The 19504-nt window shown below is 43.9% G+C and overlaps 1 protein-coding gene across 2 annotated transcripts in view; it reads left to right on the top strand.

The window, feature by feature from the left end:
* Positions 1-19504, top strand: part of NEURL1 (neuralized E3 ubiquitin protein ligase 1) — a 288135-nt gene that overhangs the window by 230214 nt on the left and 38417 nt on the right. For both annotated transcript variants that reach the window (XM_044297756.1, XM_044297757.1), the window contains exons 2-3: positions 7726-7967; positions 13959-14280. In XM_044297756.1, the coding sequence (XP_044153691.1) occupies positions 7726-7967; positions 13959-14280 (564 nt within the window). The remainder of the gene's footprint in view (positions 1-7725; positions 7968-13958; positions 14281-19504) is intronic.

Raw genomic sequence — 19504 nt, 5'->3', positions numbered from 1 at the left:
ATTGCCAAAGGTACAGTTGATCAAGTCGATCTGGTCGGATGTCATATGGAGATCGATCACTGGATGAGTGCGAATTATCTAAAGCTTAATGACACCAAAACTGAATGTATTACATTCAGTGACCAGAAAGTTACACCCTCAGCACCCCAATGGCCATTGTCTTTTGAACCTATTCCTGAGACAGCCATCCAGGTCAGGGACTTGGGAGTGGTCTTGGACTCCAGAATAACCCTGTCTCCTCAGATAAATCAGGTGGTTAGTACCTGCTACTACCAGCTAAAACTTCTGAGGAGGATCTTAAAATACATCAAATCCCCTCTCAGGAAAGCCTTGATCGGAGCAGCGATCAGCAGTCGGTTGGACTATTGTAATGCCTTGTACATGGGACTCCCCAAGAAGAACTTGCATAGACTTCAACTTGTGCAGAATGCCGCAGCAAGGCTACTAACGGGTGTTGCCCGCCGAGAGCATATCACTCCCTCTCTTAACACCTTGCACTGGCTCCCCGTCCAACAACGGGTGATGTTCAAGATTGGATGCTTCATGCATAGGATATTCCATGGTGTGGGGTCCTTGTACCTGCGACGTAAATTCACCAGATACGCCCCGTTGAGGACATTGAGGTCTAGTAACTCTGCGAATTTTAACATCCCGCAAGCTAACAAGATCAGACAGTGGAGGTAGATCCTTTTCGTCTCAAGGGGCCAGATTTTGGAACCACCTACCTCTGGCCCTGGAAATGATTCCCAGTCTTCTGTCATTCAGACGTGCACTAAAAACCTTACTTTTCAAACAGGTGTTTGATCTTCCTATATAAGACGTATTTTTGGTTCATATAATTTTGGGGGTTTTCCTAAATCGTAGTCTATAAATTCACGGTTGGTAACGTCCCTTCTATTTAAAGATACCTTTTCTTCATGTTTATTAATTTTGTTCTCCTCACATTTTCTATATCCCTTCCGAACCTTTTGAACCTTTGAGATTCCCCTACCTTCTCTCCCTTTGATAAGTGCTAGGAAATTGGTCTCTGGAATAGGTGCCTTATCCTCTAGGCCTTTACGGCCCATGGTAAAGTGTCATGCCTTCTTCTTTTTCAGCCAGCTAAGCGCATCGAGGCCCTAAGGGTAAGACTGCGTGTATACAAGACTATACATCATCATCATCAGATCACCTGTTACTTTTAGCCACGGTGCCAGAACTATACAGTTCCATTCAGGGTCATAGCTACCATGGAAGCAGGGGAAGAGGCTGCTACGGGGCTCAAACTCAGGAAGGGGCCCAGGAGGAGGACAAATGAAGTTATCCTCAAGGTCTAGGAAGCGGTGAATATAGTGCTGGTATTACTCACCTCTCCCTGGTTTTCTTCTCTGGGTGGCTGTGCTGCACTAAGTCCTGGCAGCGCACAGCTTTAGGCAGGACGTAGTGTGCGCAGGAGCGCACTATGACCTGGCGCTGTGCATCGTCGGGTCACAGTGAAGTGAGTGCCTAGTGTTGCATGAAGAGCCGAGATGCTTGCAGGAGGAGAAGAGGTGAGTATTTTATTTTTTTGGTACGGTCTGCGGTCTGCATTAAGGGGACCAACGGGAGGGGGTGGTCCTGTTCAAAAATGTTATATTTCCTAACAACCTATATATGCATGCTTAGTATTCGAACCCAATTTAAAGGGATACTCCTGCTTTTAGATATTGATGACCTGTCCTCCGGAAGAGTCATGAATATAAGATCAGTGGGGTCTGACACAGGGTACCCCCCAGCGATTAGTTTTTTTTGGCAGCTTCTGTGCTGCAGGACGCTGGTATAACTGCAGCACCATGAATGGAGCCTTCTGCTTCTGGTTATAGAAAAGAGTTGTTCAGTGGGGGTGCAGGATTTTGGCGTCCCCCACTGATCTGATGTTAATGACCTATCCTGTCAATATATTAAAGCCGGAGTACCCCTTTTAATTAACTATTTTCTATTGATTATGTGATTAAATGGAGTGGAATATCCCAGTCCGAGCCCTGTCATGTGTGTGGTTATAACAGAATGTTTGGCTATAAAAGGCAGACAAGGCGATGAGAAGCGTGTGTAGGGAGTATTTACATAGCGAGGAGCGTGCGGATGGGGAAACCTGAACAGAACATATCTGGAGGAAGAGAAGGCATCTTCCTGTCATTCTTTCAGAAAGTACAGCACAGGAGATTAATTTTCCATTTTTTTTCTAGACACTGTATGACTTGCATTTTGGAGTGATCTGCATTGTTGGGTTTCCTCTGCTTTGACATATAAATTGGAAAACCAGGATGACCAAGATTTCTGAATATGATAAGTAATTGCAGAAAGCTCCTGTCTTAGTGACATTGGTCAAGATATAAAAAAAAAACACCTCCTGAATTCCCTGCTGTCCGGCTGGTATGCTGTGGGTCAGTTACCTTGCCGGAGGGGAACAATGCCAACCTATCTTTTGCTGTAGTTAAGAATAGTGCTTTTGTCTAACTTTATACCAGGCATTGGTTGGCTTAGTTTGTGGCCGAACTTTATATGTATTTATTTACTTTTTCTTGTGTTTATTTTGTATTTTTGTAATTTTGCTGCAAAACAGTACATCTCAAGCCATGCCACTTTCATGGTAAGCCACGGCCTTTCCTACTAAGGTCTCTTTGACATGTCAGTGATGTGTGCAGTCCATGGTCTCCATGGGTAGCACGCATACCCCTTGACTTCAATGCGTGTATTCACACATTGGTGGTTTTCCACAAACCATGGGTCTGTGGTGACACTACAGAAGCATGCTATATTTTTGCCATGATTACAAATCCCTCACACACATTATAGTCTATGAGTCCGTGAAAACCAGGGACACAGCACAGATGTCATCCGCATTTGGTCTGTGGTTTTTATGGATCGTTGCTAAGAGATGCTCTGGAAACCAATTATCAGCCTAGCATTGTCCGTACAGATGACACATGGAGGGCAACAATCACGCCCAAGAACTCAACAGGGAGAAGAATCATGGACATCTTTACAGATGAATCATTGACCGTCTTGACATGGATATCATCATGGACATGAACGTGTAAGAGTCCTGAGGAACAGCCCTCAGATGAGGTGCAGGGAACTATTCTTTTGGGCTTATGTGCATCATAATTATGTCTAAAATGAGATGCACCAATTTCGGCCCAAATTTGTCAGAATTTAGGCACAGCTACAATAGTAAATGTTGACCATTGTATGTGTAATTTTCATATTTTTTTTTGAATTTTTATTTAGAAAGCCAGTAAATTATAACAATACATAATTAAACAATGACATCCTCCATTGTCGTCTCTCTCTTTTTTTTTATTTTTTATATCCCTCCCCAACCCAAATTGTATGTGTAATTTAAAAGTTTCAAAAGAAGTATGTAAAAGGAGCGCGAGTTCCATAAAAATAAGTTCAAGTGTTTAGGAAGAAGTTCTCATGGACAAACCATCCAATGTTGGAGAGAAAAGCCACTCTTGTTGGTTTCACCACCAGTAGGGAAGGGGGCAGAGAGTTGGGGATCTCCTCCTCACAGGTGGCACAGCATCTGCAGCAGGTACCCCCATTAAGACAACCCCCTTTACAAGATGAATCTGATGCAGCAACCGTCTGATCACCTCAAACTCAGCTTTGGAAACCCTAAGTCGGGCATCGGCAACCTCTGGCACCCAAGCTGTTGTGACACTACAACTCCCCGAATGCTCAGAACAGCAGAGCAAGTGTGCATGCTGGGGGAAGTAGTTTCACAACAGCAGGAGTGCCGGAAGGTGCTGACCCTGCTCTAGGCAATAGGTTTATCACCAGGCGTAGCCAGCAAGACATTTGGAGTATTAGGCACTAGACATTTCAGTGACTGGATCCATCATATTTACTCTAGCAAGCGGAGGGGGTCCCGCGTGAGCCTGATGACACTGTCCCTTTAAGACCCGTACAAACTATGGGAATGAATTATTGTAAGTGTAGCACACTCTTCCTTGTATGATTACATGGTATGACGTTCCCTAAAGAAATATGGGCAGCAACATGGTAAATTACAATATACAATCTATACTGTAGCAGTTATTACTGTAGATCACTCTGTACACCATGCTGGGGATATAACGGAACTTACCTCATGCTAGACAAGGCCGCGATACCATGCTAGGTTCTAAAAGGTTCTGTCCCTGGATACATCTGGAAGAAAGATGTGAACACAACGTGCCGCCTGACAACTTATTCTACTCACAGTGGGAGATTTAATGCCGGGTGCAGAGTCAATTTAGAGTTGTAACTCGATGCCCACTATATCCTTGGAATATGACTGCCTGAAGTAGTTATATCCATTAGAGTAGTTATATACTGTGCATTGCACATGAAAAACGTGTAAACCGACCCTGCAAAGGCAATGTTTGGATCCCATGCAGTGGCCCTCTGTTGATAACTAGAAACATCCCGAGAAAAAGTAAAAAAAAATACTTTGCCGATTGCTATTTTTTTTATTATTATCGTAAAATTCTATCTAGGAAATGTTTACATAGTATAATCTGTATAAGGCTACTTTCACATGGATCAGCAAAAACGCTTCCGTCTTGATAATACAATCGTCTACATATGTCATGAACAGATCCGGGTGTATTACGTCTAAAATAGCCACGACGGATCCGTCTCTAAAACCATTGTAAGTCAATGGGGGACCGATCCGTTATCTATTGTGTCAGAGAAAACGGATCCGTCTCCATTGACTTAGGCCTCTTGCACACGGCTGCTGTGCTCCCGTGGCAGTATTGTGGGCCGCATACAGCTGTTCCGCAATACACGAGACACCAGTCTTGTGCATTCCGCATCACAGATGTGGACCCGTTCACTTGAATGCGGTGCGGAATGGAAGCACGAAGCACTACACTCCGTGGTGTTTCGATCCGTGCTTCCATTCCTCCAAAAAAATAGAACTTGTTCTATCTTTTTGCAGAACAGATGGATCACGGAACCATTCAAGTTGAATGGGTCTGGATCCGTCCTGACCGCGGCACGGACGTTGCCCGTTCATTGGGGACCGCACAATGCATGGAACGGAACCACAACGGCCGCGTGCAAGACGCCTTACATTGTGAGTCATGACGGATCCTTCTTGCTCGGCATCCCAGTACGTACTCAAAAACACTGCTTGCATGGGTTCATGGGAACACGGAATACATTCTGTTGCACTCTGTTCCGTTCAGTTCAGTTTTGTCCCCATTGACAATAAATGGGGATAAAACTGAAGCATTTTCCTCCGGTATTGACATCTTATGATGGATCTCAATAGCGGAAAGGGAAAGCGCAGATGTGAAAGTAGCCTAACCCATAGATGTATAGCTAATGCGTGTACTCCAAATGAACGAATAATTAGACTATGAGGCTATCTGTCTGTCTATCTATTTTCTTTTGTCAAGAAATATGCTGTGTTTTTCTATTTTTGCAATTGTGTGAAAAGAATATTTGATTCTGTACTATTCTGTAACATTGCAAAAAATATCTGCAATTTCATTGTGGAAAACAAAAAAAACAGATATTTGTAAAAAAAAAAAAATAGAAATATGCAGTGTCATAGTTTTTAGGGCTGTCAGACAATTTGATTTTGTTTTCCCTATATATGACCATACAATGTTCCAATATTGTGCATTGCACATAGAATGAACATATTTAAATTAATTAAATTTATATCACATCAGTAAAAGGTGTATTTTTCTTGGATGGGAGGATGTCTTTGTGGGATGCAAAATTAAGGGGCACATTTATTAAGACCGGCGTTTTAGATGCCAGTCTTAATAAGCCCCTAAAATGGCGGTGCCCCGCCATCTGCGCCTAAAATATAGGTGTATTTTATTACAATAAATGACCGGCTAAGTGCATACCGAAGACTTAGGCTAGGTCTACACAACGACATTTGTCGCGCGACAATAAGTCGAATGGATTTTCTGCGACTGTTGCGTCGCAGCATGTTGCAGTGCGACACCATAGACTGCCATTATAAAAATTGTTGCGCGACATTAGTGCAACAAAATGTCGCGCGACAAATGTCGTCGTGTAGACCTAGCCTAAATCTTATGGCATATTGCCAGGATAGTAGACAGCTGAGGGCCCCTGGCTAAAATCAGCCTGTGGGCCCCTTTCCTCCATCATGCCTGCAACTTGCAGTTTCTCGTAATCGTAAATTTCTCATACAATAATTGGTATTATCCCTGGAGGTCTAAGTAAGTGAAAGGATAATGGTAGCATTTCTGGTGATCTAGAACAGTGATGGGTTTTATTTTATTAAATACTTAGTGGTCTAGGGTAGTGAAGGGGAAAACGGTGACATTATTGATGGTCAAGGAGAGGAAAAGATTAATGGTACATCACTAGTGAGCTACAGGTTTGAATGCGGCCAATGATAGTATTACTAGGGTTAATGACAACATCCCTAGTGCTCAAGTGACCTAGCAAGGTTAATAATAGCATCCCTGGTCATCTTGGGCAGTGAAGGGGTTAACTCCCTATGCTGAAAACTACTGGACTTTGTAATTCTGGCCCCGTGTCTGTAGCCTTAAATGGCTGCGACAAGGCTTTGTGATCGGCTGACAGGCATGGTGCATTGTTTGTGTGATCTAGGAGAGACCCCTGGAGTGTAGAAGCAGGTTACTTGCTTTTAAACCCCCCTGTGACTAGACTGGGCCTCGCCCGCTTGCTGGGTTGCTGCGTAGCTGCACAGGCTTTATGTACACCCCTGGCCTTAAAATCTCAATCAGTAGATGTCTGATCTAGAGAACTGATCACGAGCACGTCTTCCTAAACACTAATTTGTATGGAACTCTCTCTCCTCTACGTACGTCTTTTGAAACTTTTAAATTACACATACAATGGCCAACATTCACTAAATTCTGACAAATTTGTGCCGAAATTGGTGCATCTCATTTTAGACATATTTGTGATGCACATAAGCCCAAAAGAATAGTTCACTGCACCTCATCCACTGGGGGACGTGTCTCAGGACTCTTACACGTCCATGATGATATCCATGTCAAGATGGCCAGTGATTCATCTGTAAAGATGTCCATGAAGAATCCCTGTTTGGTTCTTGGGCGTGTTTTTTGCCCTCTGTGTGTCATCTGTACGGACAATGCTAGGCTGAAAATTGGTTTCCAGAGAATCTCCTAGCAACGATCTATGAAAACCACAGACCAAACGAGGATGACATCTGTGTTGTGTCCATGGTTTTCACTGACTCATAGACTATAATGTGTGTGAGGTCCCTTCACATTTTTTTCTTGCACATCCGATGCTTTCAGGCAATCACAATGCAGGGCCCCACCGATCAGGACGTGATTGGATATTCTAGCAACATTCCATCACTTACCATGATGGGAAATTGTACAGAATGCCATATGCACCGCAAAGGCAGCCCATCCAGCTCCTATGAGGCCCTATCACCTCCTAAAGAGGACCTTTCACATCTCCTGAAATGTCAGTTTTACTAACTACTTGCATTCCCCATGTAATACCAATTCTGGAGCATCTATTATTATGACCCTATGTTGTGCAATTCCTTTATTATTCCTGGGTAAACGTTGTCTGAACTTACCAATTTTGGCATGACTGGCTGACCATCTAATGTGTACAGGGGCCCCCTGTCTTCTATGTACTACACTGATTGAAGACATTCCTTGAACTAAATGTATGAAAAATATTTGGATATTATTCTCCTTCTCATACCCTTTTTCTTTTCAGATTCTATAGGTGGGACATTTCCAGCCTCCTCTCACCGATGTCATCACAAGCAGAAGCACTGCATGCCCATGCCACAATGTGGGGGATTAGTAATCAGCCCCCTCCTTTTCCATCCCCATGCCAAGGGATCCCAAATCATGATGGATACCACCCAGAAAGCAGTAAAGAGGCAGGCTAGTTTCTGTAATGCCATCACCTTCAGCAACAGAGCAGTGGTCATACATGAACAAGTGCGGCTTAAGGTAGGTGGACAATACTTGGCCAGTGATCTGTGTAGTGCAAATGTCTGACTGGTGGCTATAGTACAGTGCACCTAGCCTCATCCCATTGTACCTGTTCTCCAGACTGGTATTAGATTTTCCTAAGCCAACGAGGTCATTTATCATGCAAAAATGTGCAGAATATGTAGTTTTGGAAACATCGAACTCCTATTATTTTAGAAGCCTAGTAAGAGACACATTAATCAAGCCTGAGCAGAAGGTTCACAATGTAAAAGTGCAGACTCTACAACCTGCTGTGGTGAGAAAGAGCATACGACTCTAATCAGAATGTCTGAAAATGAGGGAATCAAGTGGAATTCCTGCTGCTTGATTTATAATATGACATTTAGATAATATACGGGCACAGATTATCAAACTGAGATGTATGCACAGCATTTTCTTGTCCTGACTGAGACTCCCAATGAAGCATCGATGCTCAACTAGTGGCTTACGTGCCCCCACCCAACCACATTGAGGAGGACTCTGGAAGCAGCAGTGCGAATATGCGAGTGTCTCCAGCAATCCCATAAACGTTGAATAAAGTGAAGAGAGGAACCCCTGTTCTATTGATCGGTGAGGGTCCAGGCTATCAAACATGTATCACCTATTCTGTCGCTAGGTGACAAATATTGTTAGTGGGAAAACCTGTTAAAAAATGAGGAATCCCCTTTGTATATTGAAAAGTCATGTAACGTTCTAATGTGCCGTGTGTCTCCATCAATGGCAGGGGGCCCATGTGTAACTGTCTGTCTTTGTAATGTGTATGCATGTGTTCAATGTCAGACTGGCGTGCCTTAAATATCTGATCAGTGGAGGTCCAACTTCCCGCAGCCCACCAAGCATACCAAATACAGCGTTGTACATTGGTATTGCAGCTCGGGCCCATTCACTTGAATTGTGACTAATGAATATGATGTCAGTGGCCAAAGAAGAGGCCACTGTGCTCACCAGAACGCCGTGGGCTCTTCAAACAGCTGATTGGTGAGGGTCCCGGGAGTCAGACTCCCACTGATCAGATATTGATGACTTATGCTGAGTGCATAGATCGCCCATATTGAAAACCCCTTTAATATATTAAATAGGGAACTTTGAGTGTGATATCTGTGGTGTGCATGGTTGGACTGGGCCATCAGAACACCAGAGGATACTCCGGTGGGCCCAGGTTCTCATGGAATAGGGGCCCCAAAGGCCCAGGAGAAATAATCCCATTTGCCTCTAGAGTCTATTTCTTTGAATCAAAACCTATTAGACCTCTGGTGGACCCCAGGAACCCTAGTCCGACACTGGTGGTGTGGCTTTACATTGTTTTTAGTTACTTGTCGGCAAAGTATGAAGAAAACTTACCAAGAATAATTTCCCCCTTACATGCACCTTTCCACCTCATCTAGCAATGACATGGTGTCAAGCCATTACGCTGCCTCCAAGTCAATTACCATTTGCGGCAAAAATATTCTGGCAGCTTTCGCTTGTCAGTCGGGTTTGGGATATGTTAATTTTCCGTGCTAAATTGGCATGAGGAAAGAAAACATATCTGGCCTTTACTGGTTTTAAAACCTGCAAGTGAGGAGAAAACCAGTGTACACAATTTATTTTGTGAGAGGAACCGCACTCCTAGACTTCTCGCAGGTCTGAAACGTCACGCCTGGCTTCCTTCATTTAAATGGAAGGAAAGGATACGTATCGAACAAGCATATTTGGACCAGCCTTGATGACTGCGGCTATAGTCTGTCAAGTCCGATTACATGCAAGCTCTTTGTCTTGGCTGGCCATCCTAGAAAAATAAACTGGATCTCAAAAGTAGAGGATGTCTCTGTGTTGTTATACGTGACATCTTATGGCTTGTGACAATCCAAGCGTACAGTCAATTGACTTTATATGTATATTTGCCCTTTCTCTATAACATATAGAAGAACGTGTTGCAGGAGGACCGAACACAGGTGTAAAATATCTGGTAATATGAGCAAAAACCACAGGCGTGGACTGTTTTCACAGGAATCCATAGAGTATATGTGTGCCCTGTACGTGTCAAGGTTATTTCGCTCTCATATAACCGTCGTCTCTTGGAGAGAAATTATTATAAGACATTTCACTTTCATTTAAGGGATATTAGGGGAGAATTGTCAAAGCTAGTTGTAACAAAAGAAATGGCCTAGTTGCCCATAGCAACCAATCAGAATCCACCTTTTATTTTCCAGAGCTCATTTGGAAAATGAAAGGATCAATCTGATTGGTTGCAACTAAACAAGTTTCCCTTTGCACCAGTTTTGAAAAATCTCCCCCAATGGGGGTGATATATCAAAACTGGTGTAAAGGAAAACTGGCTTAGTTGCCCATGACAACCAATCAGATTCCACATTTCATTTTTCAGAGATCGTTTGGAAAATGAAACTAAGCCAGTTGCCCTTTTCACCAGTTCTGATAAATCCCCCCAATTGTCTTCTCATTCATTTATAACTGGGTTTGGTTACTTTCACATCAGCGTTTGTTTTGCTTTCCGGTGTACAGATCCGTCATAGGATCTCAATACCGGAGGAATCGCCTCAGTTCTGTCCCCATTCATTGTCAATGGGAACAAAACTGAAGGGAACGGAGTGCACAAGAATGTATTCCGTTCCGTTGCGTTCCCATGAGGTACACAAAATCTCTGCAAGCAGAGTTTCTGAGTGCATCATGGGATACGGAGCAAGACGGATCTGGCATGAAACACAATGTAAGTCAATGGTGCTGGATCCGTTTTCTCGGACCCAGGGCCGGTGCAAGGATTTTTGCAGACACACACACACAACTCGGTGGGGGTGATGTAAAAAGGAGGGGGTGATGTGACATGGAGTGGGAGAAATGTGACATTTTTCCCCCTCCATGTCACATTTCTCTCCCTCCATGTCACATCACCCCCTTTGTGTCACATTTCTTCCCTCCAAGTCACATTTCAACCCCCTCCATGTCACATTTCTCCCCTCCATGGCACATTTGTCCCCCCCATGTCACATCACCCCCCCCCCTCCATGGCACATTCCCCCCCCCTCTATTAATGTGTAAAATTAAACATTATGCTCCTCACCTGGGCCTGTTCCAGTCTGCAGCAGCTCCCCTTCTCTTCTGTGTGGTCCTGGTATCTTCTCTCTGTGCTCCTGACAAGATTTTGAGGACCTTTCCCACCCAGCCAATCAGTGGCTGCAGCTGTGTCCTGTGTCAGACCAGTGATTGACTCAGCGGGAAATCACTGCCCTCACACGTGACACAGCTGTGGGCACTGATTGGCAGAGTGGGACTCGGGAGCCCAGAGAGAAGATATGAGGACCACCACACAGAGGAGAACAGCCGCAGGAGGCTGGCGGCATGCAAGTGATTAATGAAAAAAAGTTTCATTTTTTCGCCCCCCCCCCCTTCTCAGAGTCCTAAGGCGGCCGCTTGGTCTGCCTTATTATAGCACCGGGCCTGCTCGGACCCAAAAGAAAACGAATTCAGCACCTATTGACTTACAGTGGTTTTAGAGTTGGATCCGTCATGGCTATTTTAGGGATAATACAACCAGATCCGTTCATAATGGAAGCAACTGGTTGTATTATCCTAATGGAAGCATTTCTGCTGATCCATGACGAATCCAGCAAAAACGCAGATGTGAAAGTAGCCTGACAGAACAGCTGAGCAGTCTTTGTTATTCTGGTTCCATAATTCCTATTTACTTCTATAGGAGTTACATAAACGATAGGTGATCAATATCAGATTGGTGAGGGCCAGATATCCGGCACCCCTGCCGATGTCCTCTTCAAGGGGTTCTCTGGGCTTTTAATAATGATGACCTATCCTCAGGATAATACAAGGGTGTGAAGTAAATGTGGTCCATCGTTTTTCAATACTTCTTGGCGCAAAGACACGACCTCAGGTAGATGTAGATGGTTTCTTTATTGTTTATATATAGAGGTGACAACGCATTTCGGAGTAGCGAACACTCCTTTTTCAAGTCTGAAGTTAAAAAAACAATGTCCTCTGTGCAGACAGCGCTTTTTCTAGGAGAAAAACGCTCTGTCTGCACAGAGGACTTTGTTTTTTTAACTTCAGACTTGAAAAAGTAGTGTTCGCTACTCCGAAACGCGTTGTCACCTCTATATATAAACAATAAAGGAACCATCTACAACTACCTTAGCTCATATCTTTGCGCCAAGAAATATTGAAAAACGGTGGACCACATTTACTCCACACCCTTGTATTGTCTTTTCATCGCTCCTCTGGAGGACTGGCAACCCTACATGCGAGAAGCTACTGATGCTGGCAGCACCGACCACTATCTAACCACACGCCTACACTAGTGTTGTGCCTATGCTTGCACAACACAAAAAGGTGAGCACAACTTATTTTTCTTGTCAACTATTTAACCCAAAATCTTTTACCCTATGAGCCCTTTTCTGCCACAATTGCTATCCTCAGGATAGGTCATCATTATCAGATCGGCGGGGTACGACACCCGGCACCCCCGCCGATCAGCAGTATGAAGGGAATGTGCATGTACCGTCTCCTGTCTCTCTTCCTGCTTCTATGTCTATGGTGAGCAGGAAGAGAAAAGGGAGACGGCGCATGTGCTCACTGCGCACGCCTTGCCTTTATACAGCTGATTGGTGGGGGGGCTCGGAGTCAGACTCCTGCCAATCTGATATTGATGACCTATCATGAGGATAGGTCATCAATATTAAAAGTCCGGAGAACCCCTTGAAGAGGACATCGGCGGGGGTGCCCGGACAACACCTTTCAATATTTACCTACATGCCGTCTAGATTGTAGCAGTGGTGTAGTGGGCACCCACCGACTCTATGGTATCTGTTATGCTTTTGATTTCATACTTTCTTTTTTCTGTTGGATTCCATGTGAATCTCAGAAATGTATTTCTTCCAGAGATCTAATATCTCCCCCCAGGGCCCTTCAAGAGTCCTAGTACTTGTTTCGTAATGCCAGTTGCAATCAAGCAGCAAGGGCACAGGGCCCCCTTTTAGTAATACTGTGGATGGTACCCAAGTGTAGGAATGCCAGAGTGGTGTAGGGTGGCCTAAATGTTCCTTAATGTTGATGCACGTGTCACGGTGCTCCTACCTGGATACGCTGGACCCCAGGCTTTGGCCCCGAAGCAATAAAAGGTGGGGGGGGGGGTGTTGATGAAGGGAATGATGAAATTAATTGAGTCCAGACCTTGTGATGAAGTTCAATAACAGCTTTACTTTGCATAAACATTTCTCCAACAGTTTCAGGCTTTGTCTTGGTTCCCAGCAGGCTTTAGCATTAACTTTGGCAGGTGAACAAACTCAACTCTGCTACATTTGGTGCTCTCTGGCTCTGCTGTGTTGACAGGCTAACTGAATAACTTTGCTTTAGCTGTCTGCTGCAACTTCTCTCTGTAATCTGACTCTAGAATTGTCCAGGGAAAACTCCTTCTGGCTTCAGAGGCTCCAAGCTGTGGCCTCCACATCCAGCAGAGCTAAAGGTGCTCTAGCTGGCTTGGGCAAGGCACGTCCAGCAGGGACGTGCACCTGCTGCACACCCTCCCTTGGCAGGGGGTAAACTAGAACTGACTCTAACTAGAACTCCACCCTCCCTGCAGCAAGTGGGACACGCCCACCACATCATAGAGGGGTTTGTTAGAATGGAAAGAAGGGTTCCAATCTCTATAAATGTAGATTGCTGATTGCTGCCACCTTCTAGTGAACCAGGTAAATTACATGAACAAGAACAGTTACCAACATTAGAAATGCACAGTGTTTGGACCTGAAATAAATGCATAAGATGACACTTTATTAGCCAGTAAAGACAGTAGCGGGGTGCAGAAGTGGTAATGGCCTCTGGGGCATAACACATCCATCTATATCTTACTAAGGATGCTCGTAGTTGGAAACTTCTACTATGCAGATGACTATATTCTTAAGAAACATCTACATAATGCAGGATTTTCATATATGCTCATTAGTGGTGTTATGTTTTTTGCAGATCACAAAGAAGCAATGTTGCTGGAGTGGAGCTCTCAGACTTGGATTTACATCCAAAGATCCTTCAAGGATTAACCCTGATACATTACCCAAATATGCTTGTCCCGACCTTGTGTCTCAGAGTGGGTTTTGGGCCAAGGCATTACCAGAAGAATTTGCAAATGAAGGAAACATCATAGCTTTCTGGGTGGATAAGAAGGGCCGAGTATTTTACAGGGTCAATGATTCTGGTGCAATGTTATTCTTCAGTGGAGTAAGGACCACAGAACCACTCTGGGCCTTGATCGATGTTTATGGGTTGACAAGAGGTGTAGAGTTACTAGGTAAGTACAGTTTATGGTGCTGTGGATGCTGCATTGTTTTGCTATGATCCTGAGATATAGAAGACTGTCCTGTATCATCATTTTGCATGTAGTAACTACATCCGCATCTCGTATCACACAGTTTTTTTCTTATATAATGTATGTAACCTTGGATGCACAATATGTGCCACAAGCCTGTAGGAATTGCCAAATGCTTTATATTTAGCAGGCACCAGATTTACAGTCCTTCATAGACCTGTGGACAGATACAAGTGCAGGAGGAAGGAAAACTCTTAATTCCGCTGCGTTATTCTTTCAGGAAAAGTCAGATATAATAACATCTGATGATAATGTCTGTAAAGCGCTGTGAATTATGTCAGTGCTATATACTCTATTTTTCGCTTTATAAGATGCACCTGATGATAAGACACACCTAGATTTAACAGGAGGAAAATAAGATTATTTTTTTACCGGATCTCAGAACAGACCCCCAATCTTCATTAGACCCCCAAATAAGACCCCCAATATTCATCAGACTTCAGATTAGACCCCCATATCAGACCTCAGATCAGACCCCTATATAAGACCTCAGATCAGATTCCCAGATCAGACCCCCCATTATCAGACTTCAGTTTAGATCTCCATACCAAACCTCAGATCCGACCCCCATGTCAGACCTCAGATCAGACCCCCATATAAGACCTCAGATCAGATTCCCAGATCAGACCTCAGATCAGACCCCCCATTATCAGACTTCAGTTTAGATCCCCATATCAGAACTAAGATCTGACCCCCATGTCAGACCTCAGATCAGACCCCCATATAAGACCTCAGATCCGATTCCCAGATCAGACCTCAGATCAGACCCCCCATTATCAGACTTCAGTTTAGATCTCCATACCAAACCTCAGATCAGACCCCCATGTCAGACCTTTAGATCAGACCCCCATATCTGATTATGCCCCCCTGAGTACAGCAAGCGCTAGCAGCGCCTCACTCACCACTCCCCACGACTCCTGCATACTAGTAAGCACTTCCATTAATAGACGCACTGCCATTTTTCCCCCATCTTTGGTGCAAAAATTGCATCTTATAGAGCGGAAAATACAGCAAGTGAGTAAATAAAAAAATAGCATTCAGAGGTATTGTTTATGGAGGACTTACTAGATCTCTAGCCACATTGTAATAATCTAAGGTCACTACCACTAGCTAAAAGGAAAGCTCCGATTCAGAAAACAAACCATGTATCCTGCTTATTTTGATTCTGGCATCTACAGATAATCTAAGTCAAATTGAAAAGTAAACTTACATCTTTTATTAAGAGGATTAAAATGTATTCACTGATAATAGACTCTATATTCAGGTGGATCTGGGGCAAATCCCTGTTTGTTTCAACAGTCGAGCTCAGTAATATAATTATAAAGGATTAGGATAGTAAATATGGACAGATGTTGCATAATGTACCCCAGCTTTACTGAAGTTAAAGGGGAAAGTTCCTCACCTCAATATAGTGCAAGTAGGAAGGAGTAGGGAGAGTGGAAGATGGAGGAGCACATGTCACTGTTGTGTCTTCCTCCTCTTCTGTCAAATAAGGCTCTGTTCATATCTGTATCCATCCATGACAGAAGCCATTAGGCTGTGCTGAGCCCATGGTTCAACTAAACCAGTGTTTCCCAACCAGTGTGCCTCCAGCTGTTGCAAAACTACAACTCCCAGCATGCCCGGACAGCATTTGGCTGTGTGGGCATGCTGGGAGTTGTAGTTTTGCAACAGCTGGAGGCACACTGGTTGGGAAACACTGAACTAAACAAAGGTAACCCAATGGACCCCCTTATCTTATAATGGTATCTGTTGGGACTATGTTGCAGATTCTATCATTTTGATGGCAAGAATAGTGCCGCATGCTGCATTCTTCTTGCTATGAAATGTGATGAAACTGCCGATGGAACCCCTGACGCAGATGTGAACGGGACCTAAGTTGTCTTCTCATTAGTATTACGTTTTTAAATCAAATTGTAGTCTAATTCGAGTCCAATAACTGCGTATTCCTACCAGACAGAAAATGTTTTTGCATCTTTTTTAAGGCATAACGTCAGGTTGTCATACAAGTCAAAGTACAGGCACTGATTCAGGACACGGAGATAATGGCTGAAGTCTAATGGTCTAGCATCACAAATGCTTATGCAAAACTGGTGCCCATAAGCATCAATGTAAAGAGAAGATTAGGACGATGGTGGAACCTGACACTAAGTATGGCAGATCTTCCATCAGGTCCATCTGCATCCTCCCTCTTTCCTGTAAATTATTTACAAAACACAACTTTTTTTATTATACTTTTCATTGTTGGCCTTGATTATACAATTATAACATGCCTTTATCAGGTATACAGCTAGAAGCCCCCTCCTCTAGATTTTTTCCTTGAAAACACTATTAAATGGGTTGTGCATGCGCTGGGAATAAGCATTAATAAAACAATCGGCACCAATGTCTGTCCATCAATGGCCTCCAGGGGACTTAGAGCATGTGCAGTCCCATCCGCAGTGTGAATGAAGGGAAGCCGCTGATGGATAGGATCCTCCGTCAGCAGCCATTTTAGGAGCGCAGCATCAGCAAGTCGATGAAGCGACCTGCATGTAAATGTGAATTATTCATATTAAATTATCGGACATCGGTGCTGATAGTTTACTAAGGCTACTTTCACATCTGCGTTTTTGCTGGAGCCGGCAGGGATCACCAAAAACGCTTCTGTTATGATAATGCAGCCGTCTGCATTGTGAACAGATCCGGTGGTATTATCTCTAAAATGACCAAGACGGATCCGGCACTAAATCCATTGTAAGTCAATGGGCGCCGGATCCGTTTGCTTTAGTGTTCGAGAAAACGGATCCAGCACCATTGACTTACATTGTGTTTCTTGCCAGATCCGTCTTGCTCCGCATCCCATGACGCACTCAAAAACGCTGCTTGCTGCGCTTTTGTGTCCAGCATGTGAACGCAATGAAACGGAATGGAATACATTTTGGAGCGCTCCGTTCCATTCAGTTCAGTTTTGTCCCCATTGACAACGAATGGGGATAAAACGGAAGCGTTTTCCTCTGGTTTTGAGATCCCATGACGGAATGGAAAACGCTGATGTGATGGTAGCCTAAAACTTCTGACTAGCTGCATGCGTGTGCTGTTCCCAGTACATGTGCAGCTGGTAATAGATACTGGCCAACCCATTTAACTCACTGGGAAAATGCAACCCAAAACTAGGAGAATTGAGCCAAACCAGTCATTAAGAGGTTAAAGTTACAAATCGTTTTAAGAAATGATTTTTATACCTCCCATCTCGCTCGTCTCTCAAATCTTGAATTAATGAGACTTTTTTGTCACTCGGACAGATAAGAGTTCTTTGTTGATCGTGTCTTGATGGGGAGAACACTATTCACGGAGAACACCTGCTATGGCCCCAGAGCAGCCGAGGGCACAGCCGCCAGCCCCTCACAGAAGCCAAGGCATTTGTGCCAAAATTACGTTATGGTGCTTGTGGCTGGCAAAAAAACAAACACAATGGGACCCTCTGCTGGATTAGGAAAACCTTAAATGGGCTATACAAAGTGTCTTCTGGCAGTAGAGGATATTAATATAGAAAAATCCTATATGTGACTTGTTGCATGTGAAATCTTTGCCTATACCATTTTAGAAATATACCTGTAATATCCATTTATTCGGGTGCGGATTTACTTCCTTGGCAACTTCTATGAGGTTAGCCATCAAGAGGGGCCCTAGTGGCCGTAAAACATTAATGCCACAAGCTGTGTGTACTTGTATATATTTACAGTACATATCTGTGTACTGCGTACGTATGTATGAATGTTTGCCTCTGTGAATGCCTATGTATTTTTCTATGTATATATATTATATTATATGGGGGGTTCAGCCCGCACAATGCAGGTGCACATTGCTATGGCGAAATACAGATACAAACGCAAAAACACAAATGCAATCGCACTCTGCAACCAGCACTGGCTCTGCCCTGCTTCTATGCTGGATGTTGAATAAGGCATTGGTGTACATTTTGGCCAAAGCGTAATAAGCCACTCACTACGTCAAGGTCGCCTTCATGAGTGGTCCCTAATACTAGTTCCTACCTTTTATGGGCCATGACAGCCACACAAAGTCCAGGGAGCGCAGGTACAGCATGCATGCCAGGCACACTCTGCTTTTAACCCCGTCCGGTGCCATTACAGCTTTCATCGGATCCAGGGATGCAAGTACCAACATGCATGCTGAGCCCACTATATACTTCTCCTGGAGCCAAATGGCCACTAGTAGGTGCTATATAAGCAGACTCAGTTTTATACTGACTTTAAAACCAGCCTCCAGGGCAGACTAACTGGTCAGGTGTGCATGACTGCTTGGAGATCGCCACGCCTCCAATATATACTACAAAGAAAAAAATGTGGGGGTTCAGCCAGCACAACCTTGTATGCAGGTGCAGATTGCTATGGCGAAATACAGATACAAACGCAAAAACACAAATGCAATCGCACTCTGCAACCAGCACTCTGCCCTGCCTCTATGCTGGATGTTGAATGACATATATTATATGTCTGTGTATATTAAGGGTATGTTCACACGTAGCAAATGCGAGGCAGATTTTCCCAACGAATTTGCAAGCAGAAAATCGGCAGTGTACAGGGTGGGCCATTTATATGGATACACCTTAATAAAATGGGAATGGTTGGTGATATTAACTTCCTGTTTGTGGCACATTAGTATATGTGAGGGGGGAAACTTTTCAAGATGGGTGGTGACCATGGCGGCCATTTTGAAGTCGGCCATTTTGAATCCAACTTTTGTCTTTTCAATAGGAAGAGGGTCATGTGACACATCAAACTTATTGGGAATTTAACAAGAAAAACAATGGTGTGCTTGGTTTTAACGTAACTTTATTCTTTTATAAGTTATTTACAAGTTTCTGACCACTTATAAAATGTGTTCAATGTGCTGCCCATTGTGTTGGATTGTCAATGCAACCCTCTTCTCCCACTCTTCCCACACTGATAGCAACACCGCAGGAGAAATGCTAGCACAGGCTTCCAGTATCCGTAGTTTCAGGTGCTGCACATCTCGTATCTTCACAGCATATGCATTGAGCTGTCAGCTTGATATAAATCTAGCAGAGCAATGACTGGGGAGATCTCTGGATCCATGTCAGGTACAGGGCTGGTTTTCAATTTTTACATTAGTCATGGGCTAA

Source organism: Bufo gargarizans, chromosome 6 (genome assembly GCF_014858855.1).
Source record: "Bufo gargarizans isolate SCDJY-AF-19 chromosome 6, ASM1485885v1, whole genome shotgun sequence".
In the NCBI taxonomy this organism is placed as follows: domain Eukaryota; kingdom Metazoa; phylum Chordata; class Amphibia; order Anura; family Bufonidae; genus Bufo; species Bufo gargarizans.
Note: the sequence above shows the minus strand (reverse complement) of the source record. Positions and strands in the feature narration are given on the sequence as shown.